General features: G+C 34.7%; 1 protein-coding gene across 3 annotated transcripts in view; it reads right to left on the minus strand.

Moving 5' to 3' along the window:
* Positions 1-1,089: 1,089 nt before the first annotated feature.
* Positions 1,090-18,265, minus strand: part of FSD1L (fibronectin type III and SPRY domain containing 1 like) — a 70,328-nt gene continuing 53,152 nt past the window's right edge. For all 3 annotated transcript variants that reach the window (XM_060300676.1, XM_030859127.2, XM_030859130.2), the window contains 3 exons: positions 17,737-17,988; positions 11,929-12,017; positions 1,090-7,209 (listed from right to left, as the gene is read on the minus strand). In XM_060300676.1, the coding sequence (XP_060156659.1) occupies positions 7,087-7,209; positions 11,929-12,017; positions 17,737-17,988 (464 nt within the window). In that variant the 3' untranslated portion in view covers positions 1,090-7,086. The remainder of the gene's footprint in view (positions 7,210-11,928; positions 12,018-17,736; positions 17,989-18,265) is intronic.

Raw genomic sequence — 18,265 nt, forward strand, 5'->3', positions numbered from 1 at the left:
GTGTAGTAATGGAAACACTTGGACAGAAAAGTAGAAGGCACAAAATTTCCTGAGCTCTCACCCGAGATCCAGTGAGGCACAGTAGGACTGGTATACCAAAGAAAATGTTCTCTAATTGAGGAAGCCAATCCCCATAATGGTCTACATATTTATAACATTTTGGGAGGGAGGCATGCAGAATGTATGTAGACAAGTATATAACAACTTGTGTAGCAACTTAGAAAAGGGGAGCCTTCAGAATCTTGGTAAGCCCATTGTTCAGTTAACAATTAGGTTGTTTGTATTTTGCTATCAAAATGCTGCAATAAGTACTTATTTGTGAGTATATATGTAAGAGAAATACCTAGAAATGGAATTAAACTTTTCAAAGGTATGTATATTTAATACCTTGATATTACTTAATTGTTCTCCAGAAATGTTGCACCCATTCACACACTCCATCTTCTATATGAGGGTACTGGCTTCTCAATATCTTTTGTCACATTCCTCTCCCTGTGACTCAAGACTATCCAGTATCTCTTCATTCTTCTCTTGGTGAAAATGATCTTAGTTACAGGAGATCCAGCCTCATCTGGTCATAGATTGGTTTTCTTTTTTCTCCTAAACTGGTTTCAAGTTAGAATATAAATTTTAAAAAAATCTTAGGTTCTGGTTCTCTCCTAGCTACCATCTACCAAAATGTAATGCAAGATGTGACAAGCTCCAAAGACAGAAACTAAGTTCCTGGTTTATGTTATAGTTACTTATAGCATGTCTCATCTTCCATCTATAGCTGCACTGTACCAAACAGCAGCTATTAGCAAGATGTGGCTCTTTACATTTAAATTACAATAAAAATTTTAGTTCCTTAGCTGAACTAGCCACATACATGGAAAGTGCTCAACAGCTGCCTATGCCTAGTGGCTACTGTGTTGGACAGCCCAGATACAGAACCTTCCATCATTGCATACAATTGTGTTGAACAGCACTACTCTAAAATAAAAATCTTTGGGGTCAAAAGTACTATGACACTTTTATCTTCTCATGCTCAACAGCACATTGTAGATATCTAATGAAAGTGGATAAAAATGCAAGCACTGAAGCAAAAGATAGCAGGAAAAAAAGTTTAATTTTTAGATGAGATATTCCAGGTGCTTTTTAAAGAACTTAACTTGGTCATTCTATACACAACATACAATCATTTCAACATACAAGTTACTCCACTTTGAATACTCTATTTTAAAGTTTAAAAAAACATTTTAAAAGCTTTGTCTTGTTTCCAAGGAAAATGAGGCAAAATGCTTATTATAAAACACTAGTTTGCAGCACTGCGTACTGCTTAATTATAAGTAGTCCATTAATGTTCGTCATCCTTAACTTAAAGGTTAAACCTGAGGAATTAGAATTTTTATTATCAGAACTGCATAGCAAAACCATGTCCAGATGATAGAAACACCAAACAATCTGTGGATCAAGACAACCTCTAAACCATTTAATCCAATTCAAAGCAAAACAAGTAGGTTAGGAGAGATACTAAATGATATCCAGTTTGACAGTTTTGAAATGCCTCATGATGTTTTAAAAAAATGACAATGCAACAAAAGTTGTCAAATGTTTTAAGTGGGCATATTCACCTTATATCATTTATCTGATGACAGCAAACTGCTGAACCATTCCAAAACTGTTGTTTTGGAAAGAATTATTTAGGCCAAATTCAGTCTTTCATGTGGCACTGAGCAGTCATAAATTGAAAGTGCAAATGCCGGGATGGAAACATAGCTTAAATCATTTATTTATGCTACTATTCTACTCTGACACACTTTAATGCTGTGGGAACATTTTTACAGTTCTGTAAGTCTTAATAGAGTAACAGGCTTGATGAGAAAATACAAAAAGGCCACAAGTCATGCATAAACTAAAAATGCTAAAGGATATTTTAATTAGGCTTTCTTCTTTTTAAAAAAAATCATGTTTCATGTCCTGGTGATACCACTTTAAACACATGCTTTGTCAAAGTAAACGGCATCTAGAGGTATCCAAACACTTAAGTCCATTATTAACTGAAAGTAATACCTTACATTTACATAGCATTTTACTGTTGTTGAAGCAATTTCACACACTCCATTTCATTTTATTCCTCACAACAGCCCTGTGAGGTAGGCTGAACAAGTTACAATATTTTATGTAAGGCAATGGAAGCCCAAAGATGATGAATGATTTAGGTAGAGATAACAGATCTAGTATATGGTAGAGCTAAGGTGATTCATTTTAAATACTTTAAAAGAAATTAAGCCAAAATATTTTTTGTTACATCCAGAAAATTCAGACTAATGGTTTTTAATATAAATTACTCCAACTTTAGCTACTATTATCTTACAGTATGAATTAGTTATAAATTTGATTTTAAAGAGTCTTCCTTAAAAGGTAAATTAGACTCAATGCTTTGGTACCTTAGAGATACTGGAAATGTTTAAAAAAAAAAGCATTTTCATAACCCTTAGACTCTCCAAAAAGTTCCAATACTAATAAAAATGCCTTTTACCAATCACTTACAATTTGACTTATTTTAAAACTGGCCCAAACTTAAGAAGCTCCAAGCCAAAGCAAACACATTCACCTACCTGCTGTCCTACATACTGTGAAATCCTCTATATGTCCCTTCCCAAGGACCAACTTACATTGAACATTAAGAAAATATATCAAAAAAAAAAAAAGAAAGAAAATATATCAATTTAACATAGCTCAAATGATTACAAATCAAAAGTCAGGACCTTATACTGACCCAGAACTAACAAATACTGTTTTAATTTAATAAGTGAGTAGTCTGGGGAGAAAAGTACTATGACAATCTCTGATATCTATTGAATATTTATAAGCCAATACTAACCTTTATATGGCATACCCAACAATATCTTTTCAACAAAAACATATACCAAATATAATCCACTTAACCTCCAAATTACTCAAAAAACTTAAAGTATTTACATTAATCAAATATTCCAGGTAACAAAGCTATCATATGTGACATATCAAGATCACAAATATTTGCATAATATGAATACTGTAAGATATACACAAAACTAAAACTATGCTGAATATGAGATAATCTTTCTGCAATGATTAAGGAAACATTCATGATCTCTTATAAGTGCTCTAGTACTGGCATTATGAAATGTAAATTAAAAATAACAAATAACTTTATGGTTATTTGGATGTTGAGTAAATTTATGCTGACCATACACTTCCCTAAGAGAATATATCCGGTGTAAAAATAAAATCAAGGAAGAAAATTCTCCAGACACATTTTATGTGACTACATATAAGTGAACCATTTTATATGCAGTTAATTAGAATTTTTTTTACAAACTCTAACATTTACTTTTTAAAATTTCTGACTTATTAGCAAAAACATTGTTTTTAAGATGCAAACTATGTCTTACCACGCAAAAGCAGCAAAACTACTATACGCACAGAAAATCACACTTCACTAATTTGGGAAATCCAAATACAAAGTATGACTGTCATATCCCAGACACTTAAATATTTGTTGTATGAATTAGCCAATGAATGAACACTGACCTTACAAATATGGGGTTTTTTAAAAAGAATTATCATGATGATTTTTACATATAGTCTGTAGTTTATTTAGCCTAGATTCACATATTTTATAGAAGTCTACACTGTCTCTTTAAAATTAATACTCTGAAACAATCATTTTCCATATATATCCTTTTCCAATTTTTTCCCATGTTTCCAAAAGACACTATCTAAGTAACTTAATAATTTTATGGGAAAAGTATATATAAAAAAACTAATCATTCTAGGTAAGTCATGGAATAGAGTATCTTAGCCTAATTAAAAGATTTCATTACAAATTATTTATTCTTTATACCACCAAGGATCAGTCTCAAAAATTTAAATTATACACGATACTGTACACACCTTAATTTCATAAATGAGCAAATAAAGCCAAGCCAGTATGTCTCTTTAGATGAAAACATGGGGAAAAAATGATTGCAGAACAAATTCGGTCAAGTCTAGCTGTACAGCAGCAGTTCATGGTTTGTCAAAATGGTACAGGTGCCATCAGTTAAAGCCATGTACAGACAGGCATGCCTTTAATACTTTCAATTTGTTTACCTACACCTGGAACATTCAAAGAATTACTGTATATTAAATGTGTATGTATATTCAGTTAGTAAATGCTTGGTATATACATATTTAAGAAAAGTTAAAGATGTATGTGACAGTCAGTCCGAAGAGTCAAAATGAATTGTAAAAGAATTCTTTTTCTAAAGTGCTTAAGGCAATTCCTTCATTTCTTTATCCAGTTTACTAAGACTGCTTTGGGATTCAACTGCTAAAAGAGAAAGGCAATACTAAATGTATGTTTTTTATAAAACATAATTTTTTTTACACCTGTGATAACATACATTACCGTCAACCTCTCATGCATTTCTTTTACAGAAATCAATCATGTTTGACCTGTCAAAACGAAGAGTAAAAAAAAAAAAAAAAGAATATTTGAAAAGGTATACCAACTTTCCATAATGTCTTCAATTGAGCGCAAAAAAATCTCAATATTTTTTAATTCAAATGTCAAAGAGAATGTTATATACTGTGTGTCAAGTTAATAGTTACCTTAATTTCAGACTATGTAAATAGGCACTACAGTTAGACTATTTTCTAGTTTGAAAATAAGGGTGGCAAACTTCCTCCAGTTTAACTTAACACAAATAAACGTAAATCAACTAAGCTAAAACCCCACACATTTTGTTCTTTTTTTTTAGAGACTTTTAAGAAGAAGCACAGTAAAAGGAAAACCTCAGATTCTTATTCTGAGGTATAACAGTATTACTTCAAATGAATTTTCCAAATGAATATTAGAAAACTTTATATGAAGGGTTTCAAATGATGACACGCGCACAGGAAGAATAATATGCATTCCTCCAGGCCCCTGATTAATATTTCCTTTTCCTCATGCCCCTGCAGTAGAAGCCCCTTACCAGTATAACATAATGGTCTCTGGTTTAAATATCAGTTGACACTGCATGGGGAATGGAGCAAGAGCATGCTTAGAGGAAGAAGGCACTTAAAATTAAAGAGAGGATACAATTATATAGACGTAACAGTGAAAGTTTTTAATACAAGAACTTCTGGCTTTTTCTGTGTCATTTTGTTAAAATATACGTAACTGTTCACAGAAAGCAGTTCACATAAAGCTCCACCACTAACTTACTGTTTTCAGGTTTAACTCTACGAAAAAGAATTATAACTTCCTGTTTCCTTAGGTCCTAGAACGACCCTGCTGTAGGGACATCCAAAAATTTCTTTCAAAATCTCTAGGAGAAACAAAGACCAAAATTATATTTATTTGGAGAATCAAAAGGGTATCTACTGACAATGTCATTCTCTAAACTTCATTATAGTCTTTAAAATATGTCATGAGACAATGGTATAGATATGAATGTCCTCTGAAAAAATAATACCCAGTTCAAATGAAATTCCTTATTTAGATTTGTTTTACAATGAACAAAACACCCTATCAGTAAACTATGAGAGAGAATGAGCTGTTCCTATTCCACAGGGCTTTCTGTAGAAAGCAATTCAAATGTAATAAGCAGCAATGGTCACTTCTAGGGAGGTTGTCACAACACAATATACTTAAAATGTGAACAAAAGAAAGTCAACATGAGAAAGTAAAAGTTTCAAAAATTAAGGAATATACAAATCCAGACCTCTTTAAAATGCTCAATGGATTCTTAAATACTGTAATTACAACTTTCAGTTTGGCTCAAAGGACTTGTTACAAATTTTAATCAACTTTAAAAATATAAATACTCTTCTCAATAACCATGTTTAACACATTGTTTAACACATTTTCCCTAAGTTTGGTAAAGATTACTCTATGTTGATTTTTGGAAGAATTACAACCCTTTAGAAAGCAAATGCATGTAGCAAAAAGATTGAGAGAAAAACCACCTCTGAATAGTTATATCTGAAAAACTCATGTGCCAAATATGTCAGAGATTTGTAGTTTTTCAAAACAGTTGTTTAAACCATTCCATCTTATTAAAAAGCAGATTTAAATGACTTCAGTAAAGAATAGTTTTAGGCACCTCCCTTTATAACCTATTCCTCGTAGATAAAGCTTGAATAGGTAGCTTTCTCCACTTACTATACAGCTTTAATAAACTTTCATCTTCCTAGAAATGTTAAAAATCAGTTATTACCAAATTCAAGTGGGAATTTACCAAAGGTAACTACTGAAGGTAATATTAAACTAGACAAAAAATCAGAAAATATAAAGCATTAAAAAATCTTACCCATCATCCAAAACGATGGAAAGAAAAGTCTGATTAAACAGGGTAACATATAAAGAATATCCCTTTGCAGCAGGTAAAAAACTGAAATTTGGGTGATTTTAAGCTATTTTGTCTAGAAACTTCCTATCCACTTTCTTTTTTGAGTTATAACCATAAGAGAAATATCACAATATTTGGAAAAGAGAAAATGATATTCAATCCAGTCAATAAACAAAAGAGGATAATTTAGCAAACCTCAGCTTGTTTATAAAAGGGGAAAAATAAACTATTGTAAGAAAACCTTTCTAGCACCCCCAATTATTTCCATTTTTAGAAAACCACAGAGGACTGTATAGTTTTCAAGCTTCAGTGTGAGAACTAAATAACAGGTAGTGATGACATTAAAAAAGAGAAAGTACAGAGGAAAGAAGACAAGATTTAAATGCTTTTCCCTCAGGTCCTAGGGCTACCATATGTAACTAAACGTATTAGAAGAACCAAAGTAATCCAAGAAACACAAAAATGAGTTTCTATGTAACTACTTAAACACTGCCTTTTTCTCCCATTTACTCTTCAAAACACCAGTTTCTTGCTCGATGTCTGCTTGCTTCTCTGATATTGCTCAGCAGGTTCCTGTGAATGCTTCGTACTAGATGCTTGATGCTAACAGATTCCACACCTTAAAGCAGAATGTAGCAAACCTGATTTCCACCACTCAAAAATTTCTGTGATTAGTAACTGCACAGAAAAGGCCACCCATTCAAGAAGGGGTGAGGGAAGGTAAACATATTCTGAATAGGCATTACTGAGTAATATTGTTTAGGCTGCTAGCCGAACCAGTCATTCCATTTTCACTTTTCTGAAGTGTTCTCACAGCACTTGGAACCTGCATCCCAGTATTCAAAGAAAGTCCACCGCACCAAACCTAAGAAAGGACAAAAACAAAGCTTCAGTCAGATTTCAAATCAAATGAAAACTTAAATGATCCTTATATTTCTATTTGAAAGGCAAAATGCCACATAAGTGAACATTATCAAATTCCAAACTGATAACCTTTGTATGTGAACTGAGGGGAAGTGGAAAGGCTAACTCAAGAGTCTTCTAGAACCAAAGAAGTCTTTTAGACTTTCCAAGAGACCAAAGGAAGTCTTTATGATAGCAGAACCCACTGGAGCTGCACACAAGAAAGGGAAGTAAGGGCTGTAGAAATTTAGAGACTAAATTGGATTAATCTAGGCAAAAGACATTATCATTATTGATGCTAATGTTCACAACCAAGAGAAGTGCACAAAGAGTCAACTTCTTTACCCCAATTACTGCTTTAGATTTTGATAACGAGGTGTGGCCTGACACTATAGGAATTTAACACCCCTCTGTTAACAGAGTAATTCCATGAGTTTCTTCCCTAGCTTGTTAACAATAAGAACTCTTTTATAATTCTTTAAGGTTGTCAGAGGAAAATGCAAATGACAATATCCAGATACACTTGCTATATTCTATTATAAATGTGAATGAGTTTATGAAACATAAAACTGCTTCACTTGTGAACAGAGCAGCTGTCATTCAGTAAACTATAACTTATTTGGAATACAGTCAAGAGAATTAAAATGTGAAAATATGAATCAGTTAAGCTATCATCAACTGCCATTTATGTAGCAGACATAAGCATAAATCGAGGGAGAGTCTAGAAATTTTTTAAGTATTCCCAACTTCAACTATATCCTAAAGTATTAAATATTTACTAAGTAACTACAGCATAGTTACAAAGAATTTCCTGACCTGTGAAATGTATAAGTATATAATTAACATTCTAAAATATTAATGACAGAAGGTAATGATAACTCTTAAAATACAAAAACAATACAAAAACATGGGACTTCCCTGGCGGTCCAGTGGTTAGGACTCTGTGCTTCCAATGCAGGGGGCACGGTTTCGATCCCTGGTTGGGGAACTAAGATCCCGCATGCCACGTGGCATAGCCAAAAAACAAAAAAAAAATATGGCACAAATGAACCTATCTACGAAACAGGAACAGACTCACAGACATAAAGAACAGACTTGTGGTTGCTGTTCTTTATGTCTGAGGGATGGGGGGGTAGGGGAGGGATGGACTGGGAGTTTTGGGTTAGTAGATGCAAACTATTATATATAGAATGGATAAACAACAAGATCCTACTGTATAGCACAGGGAACTATATTCAGTATCCTGGGATAAGCCATAATGGAAAATAATATAAAAACGAATGTATAGGGGAGTTCCCTGACAGTCCAATGGTTAGGATTCGGCACTTTCACTGCCGAGGCCTGGGTTCAATTCCTGGTTGGTGAACTAAGATCCCGCAAGCTGTGTGGCCAAAACAAAAAGGAATGTATATATGTGTATACCTGACTCATTTTGCTGTACAGCAGAAATTAATACAACATTGTAAATCAACTATACTTCAATAAAAAATAAATTAAAAAATATAAAAGCAACTGATTATAAAACTACTATTTTATTGAAAATTATTTGATTTTAAAAAATATTTACTCAAAATATCTATCACAAAGGTGGAAGGGAAAATCAATGGAGAAAGGTTAGTCTTTTTCAGTAAGTGGCACTGGAACATGTGGACATTCATATGCAAAAAGGGATAGGGAGGGTGGGAGGGAGACACAAGAGGGAGGAGATATGGGGATATATGTGTATGTATAGCTGATTCACTTTGTTATAAAGCAGAAACTAACACACCATCGTAAAGCAATTATACTCCAATAAAGATGTTAAAAAAAAATAGATCTCAAACCATGCTCTATACCATATATAAAAGTTAACTCAAAATGGATCCCAGACCTAAATGTAAAACCTAAAATTATAAAACTACAAGGAGAAAACAAAAGAAAATATCTTTGTGGCCTTGAGTTGGGCAAAGCATGAGCCATAAAAGAAAAAAAATCGATAAACTAGACTTAATCAAAATGAAAAACTTCTCTTTGAAATGTCAAGAAAATGGAAAAAAATCAGAGACTGGGAGAAACTATTTGCAAAACATTTATCTGATAAAGGATTTATCCAGAATACATAGATATCTTAAAACTCAATAATAAGAAAACAAGTAACCCAATTGTAAAAAATGAGTAAAATATTTTAAGATACTTCACCAAAGAAATTATACAAATGGCAAATAAGCACATGAAAAAAGCATGACATTCACTAATGTAATTATAGTTTCATCATTTGGAATGAAAAAACAATGAATAAACTCACTACCTACTTTCCTGAGATAGACTCAAATTAAACATGAAATCTACCCTTTTAAAAAGCATATCTGAGGGCTTCCCTGGTGGCGCAGTGGTTGAGAGTCCGCCTGCTGATGCAGGGGACACGGGTTCGTGCCCCGGTCCGGGAAGATCCCACATGCCGCGGAGTGGCTGGGCCCGTGAGCCATGGCCGCTAAGCCTGCACATCCGGAACCTGTGCTCCGCAACGGGAGAGGCCACAACAGTGAGAGGCCCACATACCGCAAAAAAAAAAAAAAAAAAAAGCATATCTGAGACTTAGGGGAAAAATAACTTTGAATTCTACATGGTAAAAATACTGTCCTTGAGTGACCAATTTGGAAAAACAGCCAAAAACAAATCATATGCAGAGGTTAAAAAGAAAATAACCTTTCCAATATTCCTAAGTATGGTACTACAAACAATAACTTTATTCACTAATCATTTTTACTTTTTAAGGGAAATCTAGGAGTCTTCGTTATTAGCATTCTTTTAAACTTATTTTATGAATTTATGGCATCTAGGGTAAATAATCATTATCAATTGTGAGATTTAAAAGTACTGTATTTTAAACCCACATATAACCTGAATACTTTTATCCTTACAGTTTAGGAGTTACAGTTGGGGGTGGTTGTCGAAGAACACACATATAAACATTCCACCAAGTCTGCAATGGAAATACACCATCCTGATCTGTAGAAGCAGCCCCCAAATTAAGGAAAGTTCTAGCCAGAATAATGATGATCTTAACTGGATTGCAGAACTCCCCACAGTGGCCTAATCTTATAGGGAAATGCAACAGATAAAGGAATTAGGAGAAGCAGTAATATTTCCTTAATAAAAATATAAATTCAAAACCAAGTTTCATTTTGTGTGGAGAATCACGACTTTTTCTCAAATTGAGTAGTCCTGAAATTATACACGTGTATATAGACATACATATATTCAGTCTACCACACATAGATAGTCATCTAATATTTTACAAAGATTGTACTGCAGTGGAAAAAGGATGATCTCAGTAAATGGTCCTGGAATAAGCAGCTATCCATATGGAATTAAAGAACATATTTCAACCTTAACATCATACCAAACATATCATTTCTATATTGTACTTGTATTGTAAATGCAGTCTATGTCTAAATGTATAAGGAAAATTTTGCTTTTAGAAGAAAACACAGTATTTTCATGACGTTGGGAGTGAATAAAAATTTTTTAGACTGAACACAAAAAGTGCTAACCATAAATGAAAAAACTGATAAACTGAGCAACATTAAAATTAACAACTTTTGTTCACCAAAAGACACCAATAAGAGAGGGGAAAGGAAAGCCAGAGTGGAAAAGATAACTGCAATACATATATCCGGCAAAAGACCCAGACTATAGAAATAACTCCAAAACAATCAATAAGAAAGAGGAAGAAAATCCAACAGAAATACAGGCAAAAGACTTGAGCAAGCATTTCACAAAAGAATATATCCAAACAGTCAATAAACATATTAAAAGGTGTTCAACAGCACTAATCACCAAGGAAATGCACATGAAAACCACACTGTAATATATCATACCCATTAGAAGGATAAAAATTTTTAAAAAAACAGTATCAAGTGTTGATAAAGATGTGGAGGAATTCAAACTCTCATATACTGCTGCTGGTAAATTAGTATAACCAACGTCTTTGGAAAACTCTACTACAGTTGGTTACACACATACCATATGATCTAGTAACCTCAATCCTAATTATATACCCATTGGAAATACATATACATATCTACCAAAAAACATTAACAAGAATATTTATAGAAGTTCTATTTGTAAATGTCTCCAATGGGAAACCACCCAAGTATCCAACTAAATTAGAATGGGTAAATAAATTATGATATAGTCATATAATGGAAAACTATACATATACATACAATAGAAAACTATGTGAACTACCACCACATAGAAAAACATGGATAAATCTCAGAAACATAATATTGAGCCAAAAAGATACTGTATGATTCCATTTATACAAATTTGAAAAGAAGGCAAATGAATTTATGGTACTAAAACTCAAGACAGTAACCACTTTGGAGGAGGGCCATTAGGGGCTGGAAATGGGCACAATGCTGCATTTTTTGACCTAGATGCTGGTTACAAAAATGAGTGCGGTCCTATGAATATTGATCAAACTACACGCTTATGGTTTGCAGACTTTTGTGTCTTAACACTTATTTCAATAAAATATACCAAAAATATACAGACAAACACAGATTTGGGAGAGGTGGACTGGGGAAAGGGAGAGGAATATAAAGAAAAAATAAGGTATTGTGCTTCCCCAAATATACAGCATAGATTGTTCTCCTTAAAGTTGCCAAACCAAATAAAATATAAATTACGTACTAACCATGAAACCAGGTAGTACTGGCTGAGTAAATTTTGTCTTAAAGGAATACAACAACTGTTTTGAGTTTGCATCATAGAAAGAAAGTTGACCTAAAAGGAAGGAGAAAAAAAAGTCTGATTTATTATTGAAAAAAATAATAATATCTAATTAAGTCTAACATAAAATCATGCATAAAAAGTAATAACCAAATGCACATGGTTGGCATTAATTTTTTTGTCACTATGAGGACTGGACTTAGTAATTCTCACTTGCAAATCAGTAGTAAACATGCTTAAGAAAAAGCCCAAATCCAGTTTTCTTTCCCTGGTTTTCAAGATCTCCATAGTGCTTGCATAATCTGGCACTATTCTACTTACTCAACTATAGACTATTTATTTTATCATTATTTAACAAATGGCTTCCTTAGCCCAGTAAAAGCCATGGTTATTTCTTCTTCATTTTTATTATATAATCAGCCTTTCCACCCAAATCCTATCACCATTTAAGGTTTACTCTATGAAACTTTGTCTACTAACTACTTGAAGCCATGCTTATACCTGAGTTTCTGAAATCATGGTATAGTTATCACCGCTTCAACTTTGTTAATTCTTAAAATCTCCTCACAGTCCATCTTTCAACAATGATCATGCAACTAAATCACTCTTTCTGACCACCTAACTGTCCAACCTGATGGCATCCTCACAACTGTTATCACTTCTTCAAACTCTTCTCTCATGACTATTCTCTTGGTTTGTTTCCTAATCCTGAGGATATCTTCTGTCTCTTTTTCTCCTATTCTAAATGTAGATGCTTAAAGCCAGAAACAGGGGTATCAACAGTGGTTAGACTCCCAGGGAGGAAACAGATCACCTCATTGCTCTTTCAAACCCATCTTTCTAGATGCTTCTCACTTAACCTCTCTGAGCCTCAGTTTCCTCATCTGTTACATGAGATTAATAATTCTAACCTTTTAGGATAGTTGTAAGGATTAAGTGAGAACAATATGCAAAAGGGGCTTAAATCCATACCCAACATGTAATATGGAAACTATTTCTATTAGTGGGAACTCTTAGTGATGCTATCAAAATAGTCATATGTTAATTAAAAAAAAATAAGTGTAGATGCTTGTCCAGGCTCTTTCTCTCTACAATGCTCCCACTGCTGCCATTAAACAGAGAAGAAGAGAAAAGAAACTAACATTTATGCCTACTATTAAAGAACTGGGTAATTTATACACATTACCTCAAAATATCAAGCAACCTATATATGGTCACAAAGTTAGTACACAGCAGAGCAATAATGCTTAACTGTTCTGTGCAATATTCACTGGCCATTCGTGATGCCATTTCTAATATTTAGCTTCAGCTAAATAATGCCACATGGCTCTCCTGCTGGCATCTCATCTTTCCCCAGGACTCTATGCTCCCTATCCTGTTGATGATACTATCACCCTGTTGATCACACTGGATGGAACCTCAGTCATCTTCAGTTCTTCTTTGTCTCTCCCTCCAATCCATATTTAGTTATCAAGTCCTATGAATTCTACTTTCACACCATCAAATTCATTCTTCTTGATTCCTCACTGCTCAGATCCCTCTTACCACGAATCACTCAACAAATACTTATTAAGGGCTCACTATGTGAAGCACTTGTCAGGCAATAAGGACATAATACTTAACAAAACAGACATGGTCCTGTATATATAAAGACCACCTCCTTGAAAAGTCTTCCCCTATCAATGTTTGCAGTCTCTTCTACATTCAACCATTTACTCTCTAATATTTCTAAAACTATATTACAGTCATACGACTACAGTTTTCTAAAATGAACAGAAGCCCCCCCACCAACTACTAAAAAAAAGACTAGCTTATTATTATTTTTCAAGGCCCTCAGAATCTGATCCCATCCTACATTACAATTTCTTCCTATACCCTATGCTCTAGGTTAAAATTATACTTCTTACTACTATCTTTAAGGAACCACCAAGTATGGGAAAAGAGAAGATAAGGAAATGCTATCTTGGTAGTTGAAAAAGAAAAAAAAAATGTACGCCAATAAATTTACTAGTTATCCTGAGGAAAATATTTATCTGATTCAAAAGGAGTAAATAAAAAAGATGCAGCAAAACTGACATGTCATCACTATCACTAAAAATAAATCAAACCAAAATCAATTTGTTTACTTTTTTGTTTGAGTAACCAGGTCGATGCCTCATGGAATCATCTGGACACAATGTTAACTAAAATGGTAAAATTTGGTTTTATTAGCTCTAAGTGTCAACTTGGAGAGAAGTATTTAGGGAATTACTTTTGTTCCCTAGTTCAACAGTACCTCATCCTCAAAAGTTTTATAAATATTTAGATGACAGTAGAGAAGATACTTATCAAATACCTAACTCAAAAAACTTAAAGAAATTTTGCAAAAAATAACCCCACCAAGTTAATTTTTAGATGATCTTAACAGGAAGGAAAGATTGGCCAAATCTATTAAGATGAAACTTAAGGACAAATATAATATTCTTCATTTGAGTTATAAACAACAAAAAACACCCCAACACTGACAATATTAGAGAAAAAAAGATAATCTGACAGAACTGCATGGAAAAAGATCTAGTGGATTAGCTGTCTACAAGCTCAATATTGATCTACAGTGCTGGTAAGTCATATTACTAGAAATTATGCGGCCAAATCACTAACCTATGAAGGTCAGAAGTTGTGTGTTCTACATTGAGAACCAATCTTTAAAATATATAGACATAGCATACAACCACAGGAGATAATAAGGGTTTGGAAAAATTAAATTATAAAAGGAACAGTTAATGGTATAGGGAATGTACAGTCTGGAAAAACAGGGCAAGAGAAGTAATGTTAGTAGTTTTTAAACAAATAAGGATTATACAGTAAGTCCCTTACATACGAATGAGTTCCATCCTGAGAGCGTGTTCGTAAGTCCAATTTGTTCCTAAGTCCAACAAAATTAGCCTAGGTACCAAACTAACACAATTGGCTATATAATACTGTACTGTAACAGGTTTATAATACTTTTCACACAAATAATACATAAAAAACAAACACAAAAGTAAAGAAAACATTTAAAATCTTACAGTACAGTACCTTGAAAAGTACAGTTGTACAATACAACAGCTGGAATACAAGGGCTGGCATCAAGTGAACAGGCAAGAAGTGTTACTGACTGGAAGAGGGAGAGGAGGTGGGAGATGACAGAGCTGAAGGATTGTCAGCAACAGGATACGGAGGGCAAGCCGCAATTCCACTCAGGCCTGACGTTGATGGCAGAGGTTCTGGTTCCTTGCTTGATTTAATTCTATCTACCCTCTTGCAAAAACGATCCAGTGATGTCTGGGTAGTAGCTCTTTTTTTCTCATTATAGATGACACGGTAGCATTGGATTGCATTCTGAATTCTGCTGCAACCTTTGTATACCGTTCTACGTTCCGGTCCTGTGCCTCCAAAACTAACAGTGCCTCCTCAAATAAAGAAAATCCCCTTGCCATTTCCTGCGTCATGAATCTCTTCAGTTTTTCGGTTACTTCTTCCTCCTCTTTTCTCGTCGTCCTTTCTCTGGGCCTCCAGTTCAATCAAGTCTTCATTAGTAAGCTCCTCGTGTTGCACAGCAAGGAATTCATTGAAGTCGTCCTCTTGCAGATCTAGCGCCAGCTATTCGCTGAGGGTCACTAAGTTGCTGAAGACCTCTTTGGACTCCTCATCCACCTTCTCAAATCCACGAAAATCATGAACAAACCGTGGGCAAAGGTTCTTCCAAACCTCATTCATGGTGACAGCCATAACCTCACGCCAAGCAAAGTCCGTATTTTTTATGACCTTGTAGATGTTACAGTCCTTCCAAAATTGCTGCAAGGTTGTTCCTGATCCGTCACTTGCCTTTACTGCCTGATGAAAAGTGTGATGTAAATAATATTTCTTAAAAGTTGGTATAACTCCCTGGTCCATAGGTTGGATGAACAACATAGTATTTGGTGGCAGATGCACTACTTTGAGGTTGGGATGAAAGTTGTCCATGAATAGGGAGCGGCCCAGAGCACTCTCAAGCAGCAAAAGAATGTTGAATGGGATGTCCTCTGCCAAGCAATATTTCTCTACCTCCGGGATAAAGTGGTGGGAAAACCAGTCCTGGAAAATGGTCTGTGTAACTCAGGCTTTGGGGTTACTCTTCCACACAACAGGAATAGAGAGCCCTTGGCTGTGTGTTTAAGGGTTCTTGGGTTCTCTCAGTGATAAAACTAAGAGAGGCTTCAGCTTCATATTGCCGGAAGCATTGCCACCAAACAACAGAGTTAGCCTATACTTTGCTGCTTTATAGCCTGACATCACCTTTTCCTCCTTACTGGTGTAACTTCAGTCTGGCATCCTCTTCCAGTACAGTTCTGTCTCATCCACATTAAAAACCTGCTTGGGTAAATATGCATCTTCATCAATAATTTCTCGAAGTGTTTCAGGAAATTCCCGAGCAGCTATGACATCTGCACTTGCTGCCTCGCCACTTAGTTTTACGTTGTGAAGGTTGGCTCTAGCCTTGAACCGATGAAACCAGCCATGGCTGGCATTAAAAGGTGTGCCCTCTGGTTCTTCGCCACGTTTCTTCTTCAAGTCTTCATAAAGGCTTTTAGCTTTCTCTTGAGTCAGCATTAAGCTGAGCAGAACTCAGCGCTGATGTTGATCCTGCATCCACACACTGAGAGATTTCTCCATCTCCTCCATCACTTTTCCACGCTTCTTCAATATTATTGTTGACATCTTCGGCACAGCAGACTTCATATGTCCGATCTTGTCCTTGTTCTTTAGAATTGTGCTGATGGTTGAACGATTCGTGTTATAAGAATGAGCGATGTCTACCATCTTTTCACCTTGCTCCACTCTCTCAATTATTTTCACTTTTGTTTCCAACCTTATCGCTTGGCTCTTCTTAGTAGTACCAGCTATATCACCGCTGCTTTTAGGCTTGCCTCCTGACATTCTGGGCTTGAAATAAAGATACCGTACTACTGTACCCTATATAGTACTGTACAGTAGAGTACACAAAAGCACAACCACTTGTAGAGGACGTATACACGTGACAATGTACACTAGACACTTGAACTAACTTACATGATTGGACATGCGAACGCACATTCACATCTTTGAGAGTTCACAACTTGAAGATTCATATGTAGGAGACTTACTGCAATGTAAGTATGAATTAGGGAACATAATTCTGTGTTTCTTCAGATGTCAAAATTTAAGAGCAACAGTCTCAGAAGTTACTGAGAAGACAAAGTGAGTTGATTTAAGAAAAACCTTCTAACCAAGTGTTATCCTACAGCGAAACAGGCTGCCTTCTAAGACAATTAGCTTCACACAGAAAAGTTCCAGCATAGGAGTTGGCAACTACTTGCAGATATAATGTAATAAGGATTTTATACTATGTGGCAAATGGATTGGGTAATTTCTAAGGTCTATTCCAACTCAAAAAATCTGACTCTACCACTCTTAACAAGTAATAAAACAAGGTAAAGGAGGAATTAAAACGGGCATGAGAAATTTGAAGGCTCAAGACTAAAATTAGCAAAAATCTCTTTTTCAAACTTACTTAGTATATTATAGATGAGTGCTTTTGCAGGCCTGCAAGCAGACATCGCGTGCCCTTTCAGTCAATTACAGAGCTGAAATTATGTTTGTGATCAAATCCCAGAAGGTCAAAATACCCTTACCACAATACTAATGGAAATTCTGTAGAGATGATTACTAACGAAAAGTACTGAAATACAAGCAACGATGACGAAATAACTTAGGAGAAAATCAGTAAACTTACCCCCATCAAAATCACAAAATACACCTATTCTTTCAGGAACTGTAACATCCAAGGCTTTGACTTTATTATTATGCTTTGCTGCAAATGTGTTTTGTAGCCAGTTGTTGACATGGATACACCAACTAGTGTTTGTCTTTCCTAATTGGTCAAATTTCCCCAAAGTCTTGTATGCTACTCCCACGCTGTAAGATTTACAATCCTTCTGGGCCTTGACCTCCCAGTAATGTTGTCCACTTTCAATAGCAGTGTCTCCTACGAAAGATCAGAAGGTAAATTTGACTCTTACCTCTTCCTTATGAGTCACAGAGTTTTACCTATATCTTGTCCCACAAAATGGCACAAAAAATCTGATTCAGGAGAAAAATCATGCTAACACACAGACACTAAATGCAGAGTATCTGCTATAATGACTTGTACATTTACTGCTAACTTTTCTGAATATAAAAGGCTTCAGAACTTTTCTTCCTTACTATCCCCTCAAGAGTTATAAATGTGGAGCACTATGTAAACTGAAGCAGAATTTAAAACA

This window comes from Globicephala melas, chromosome 6 (assembly GCF_963455315.2).
Source record: "Globicephala melas chromosome 6, mGloMel1.2, whole genome shotgun sequence".
Lineage (NCBI taxonomy): Eukaryota > Metazoa > Chordata > Mammalia > Artiodactyla > Delphinidae > Globicephala > Globicephala melas.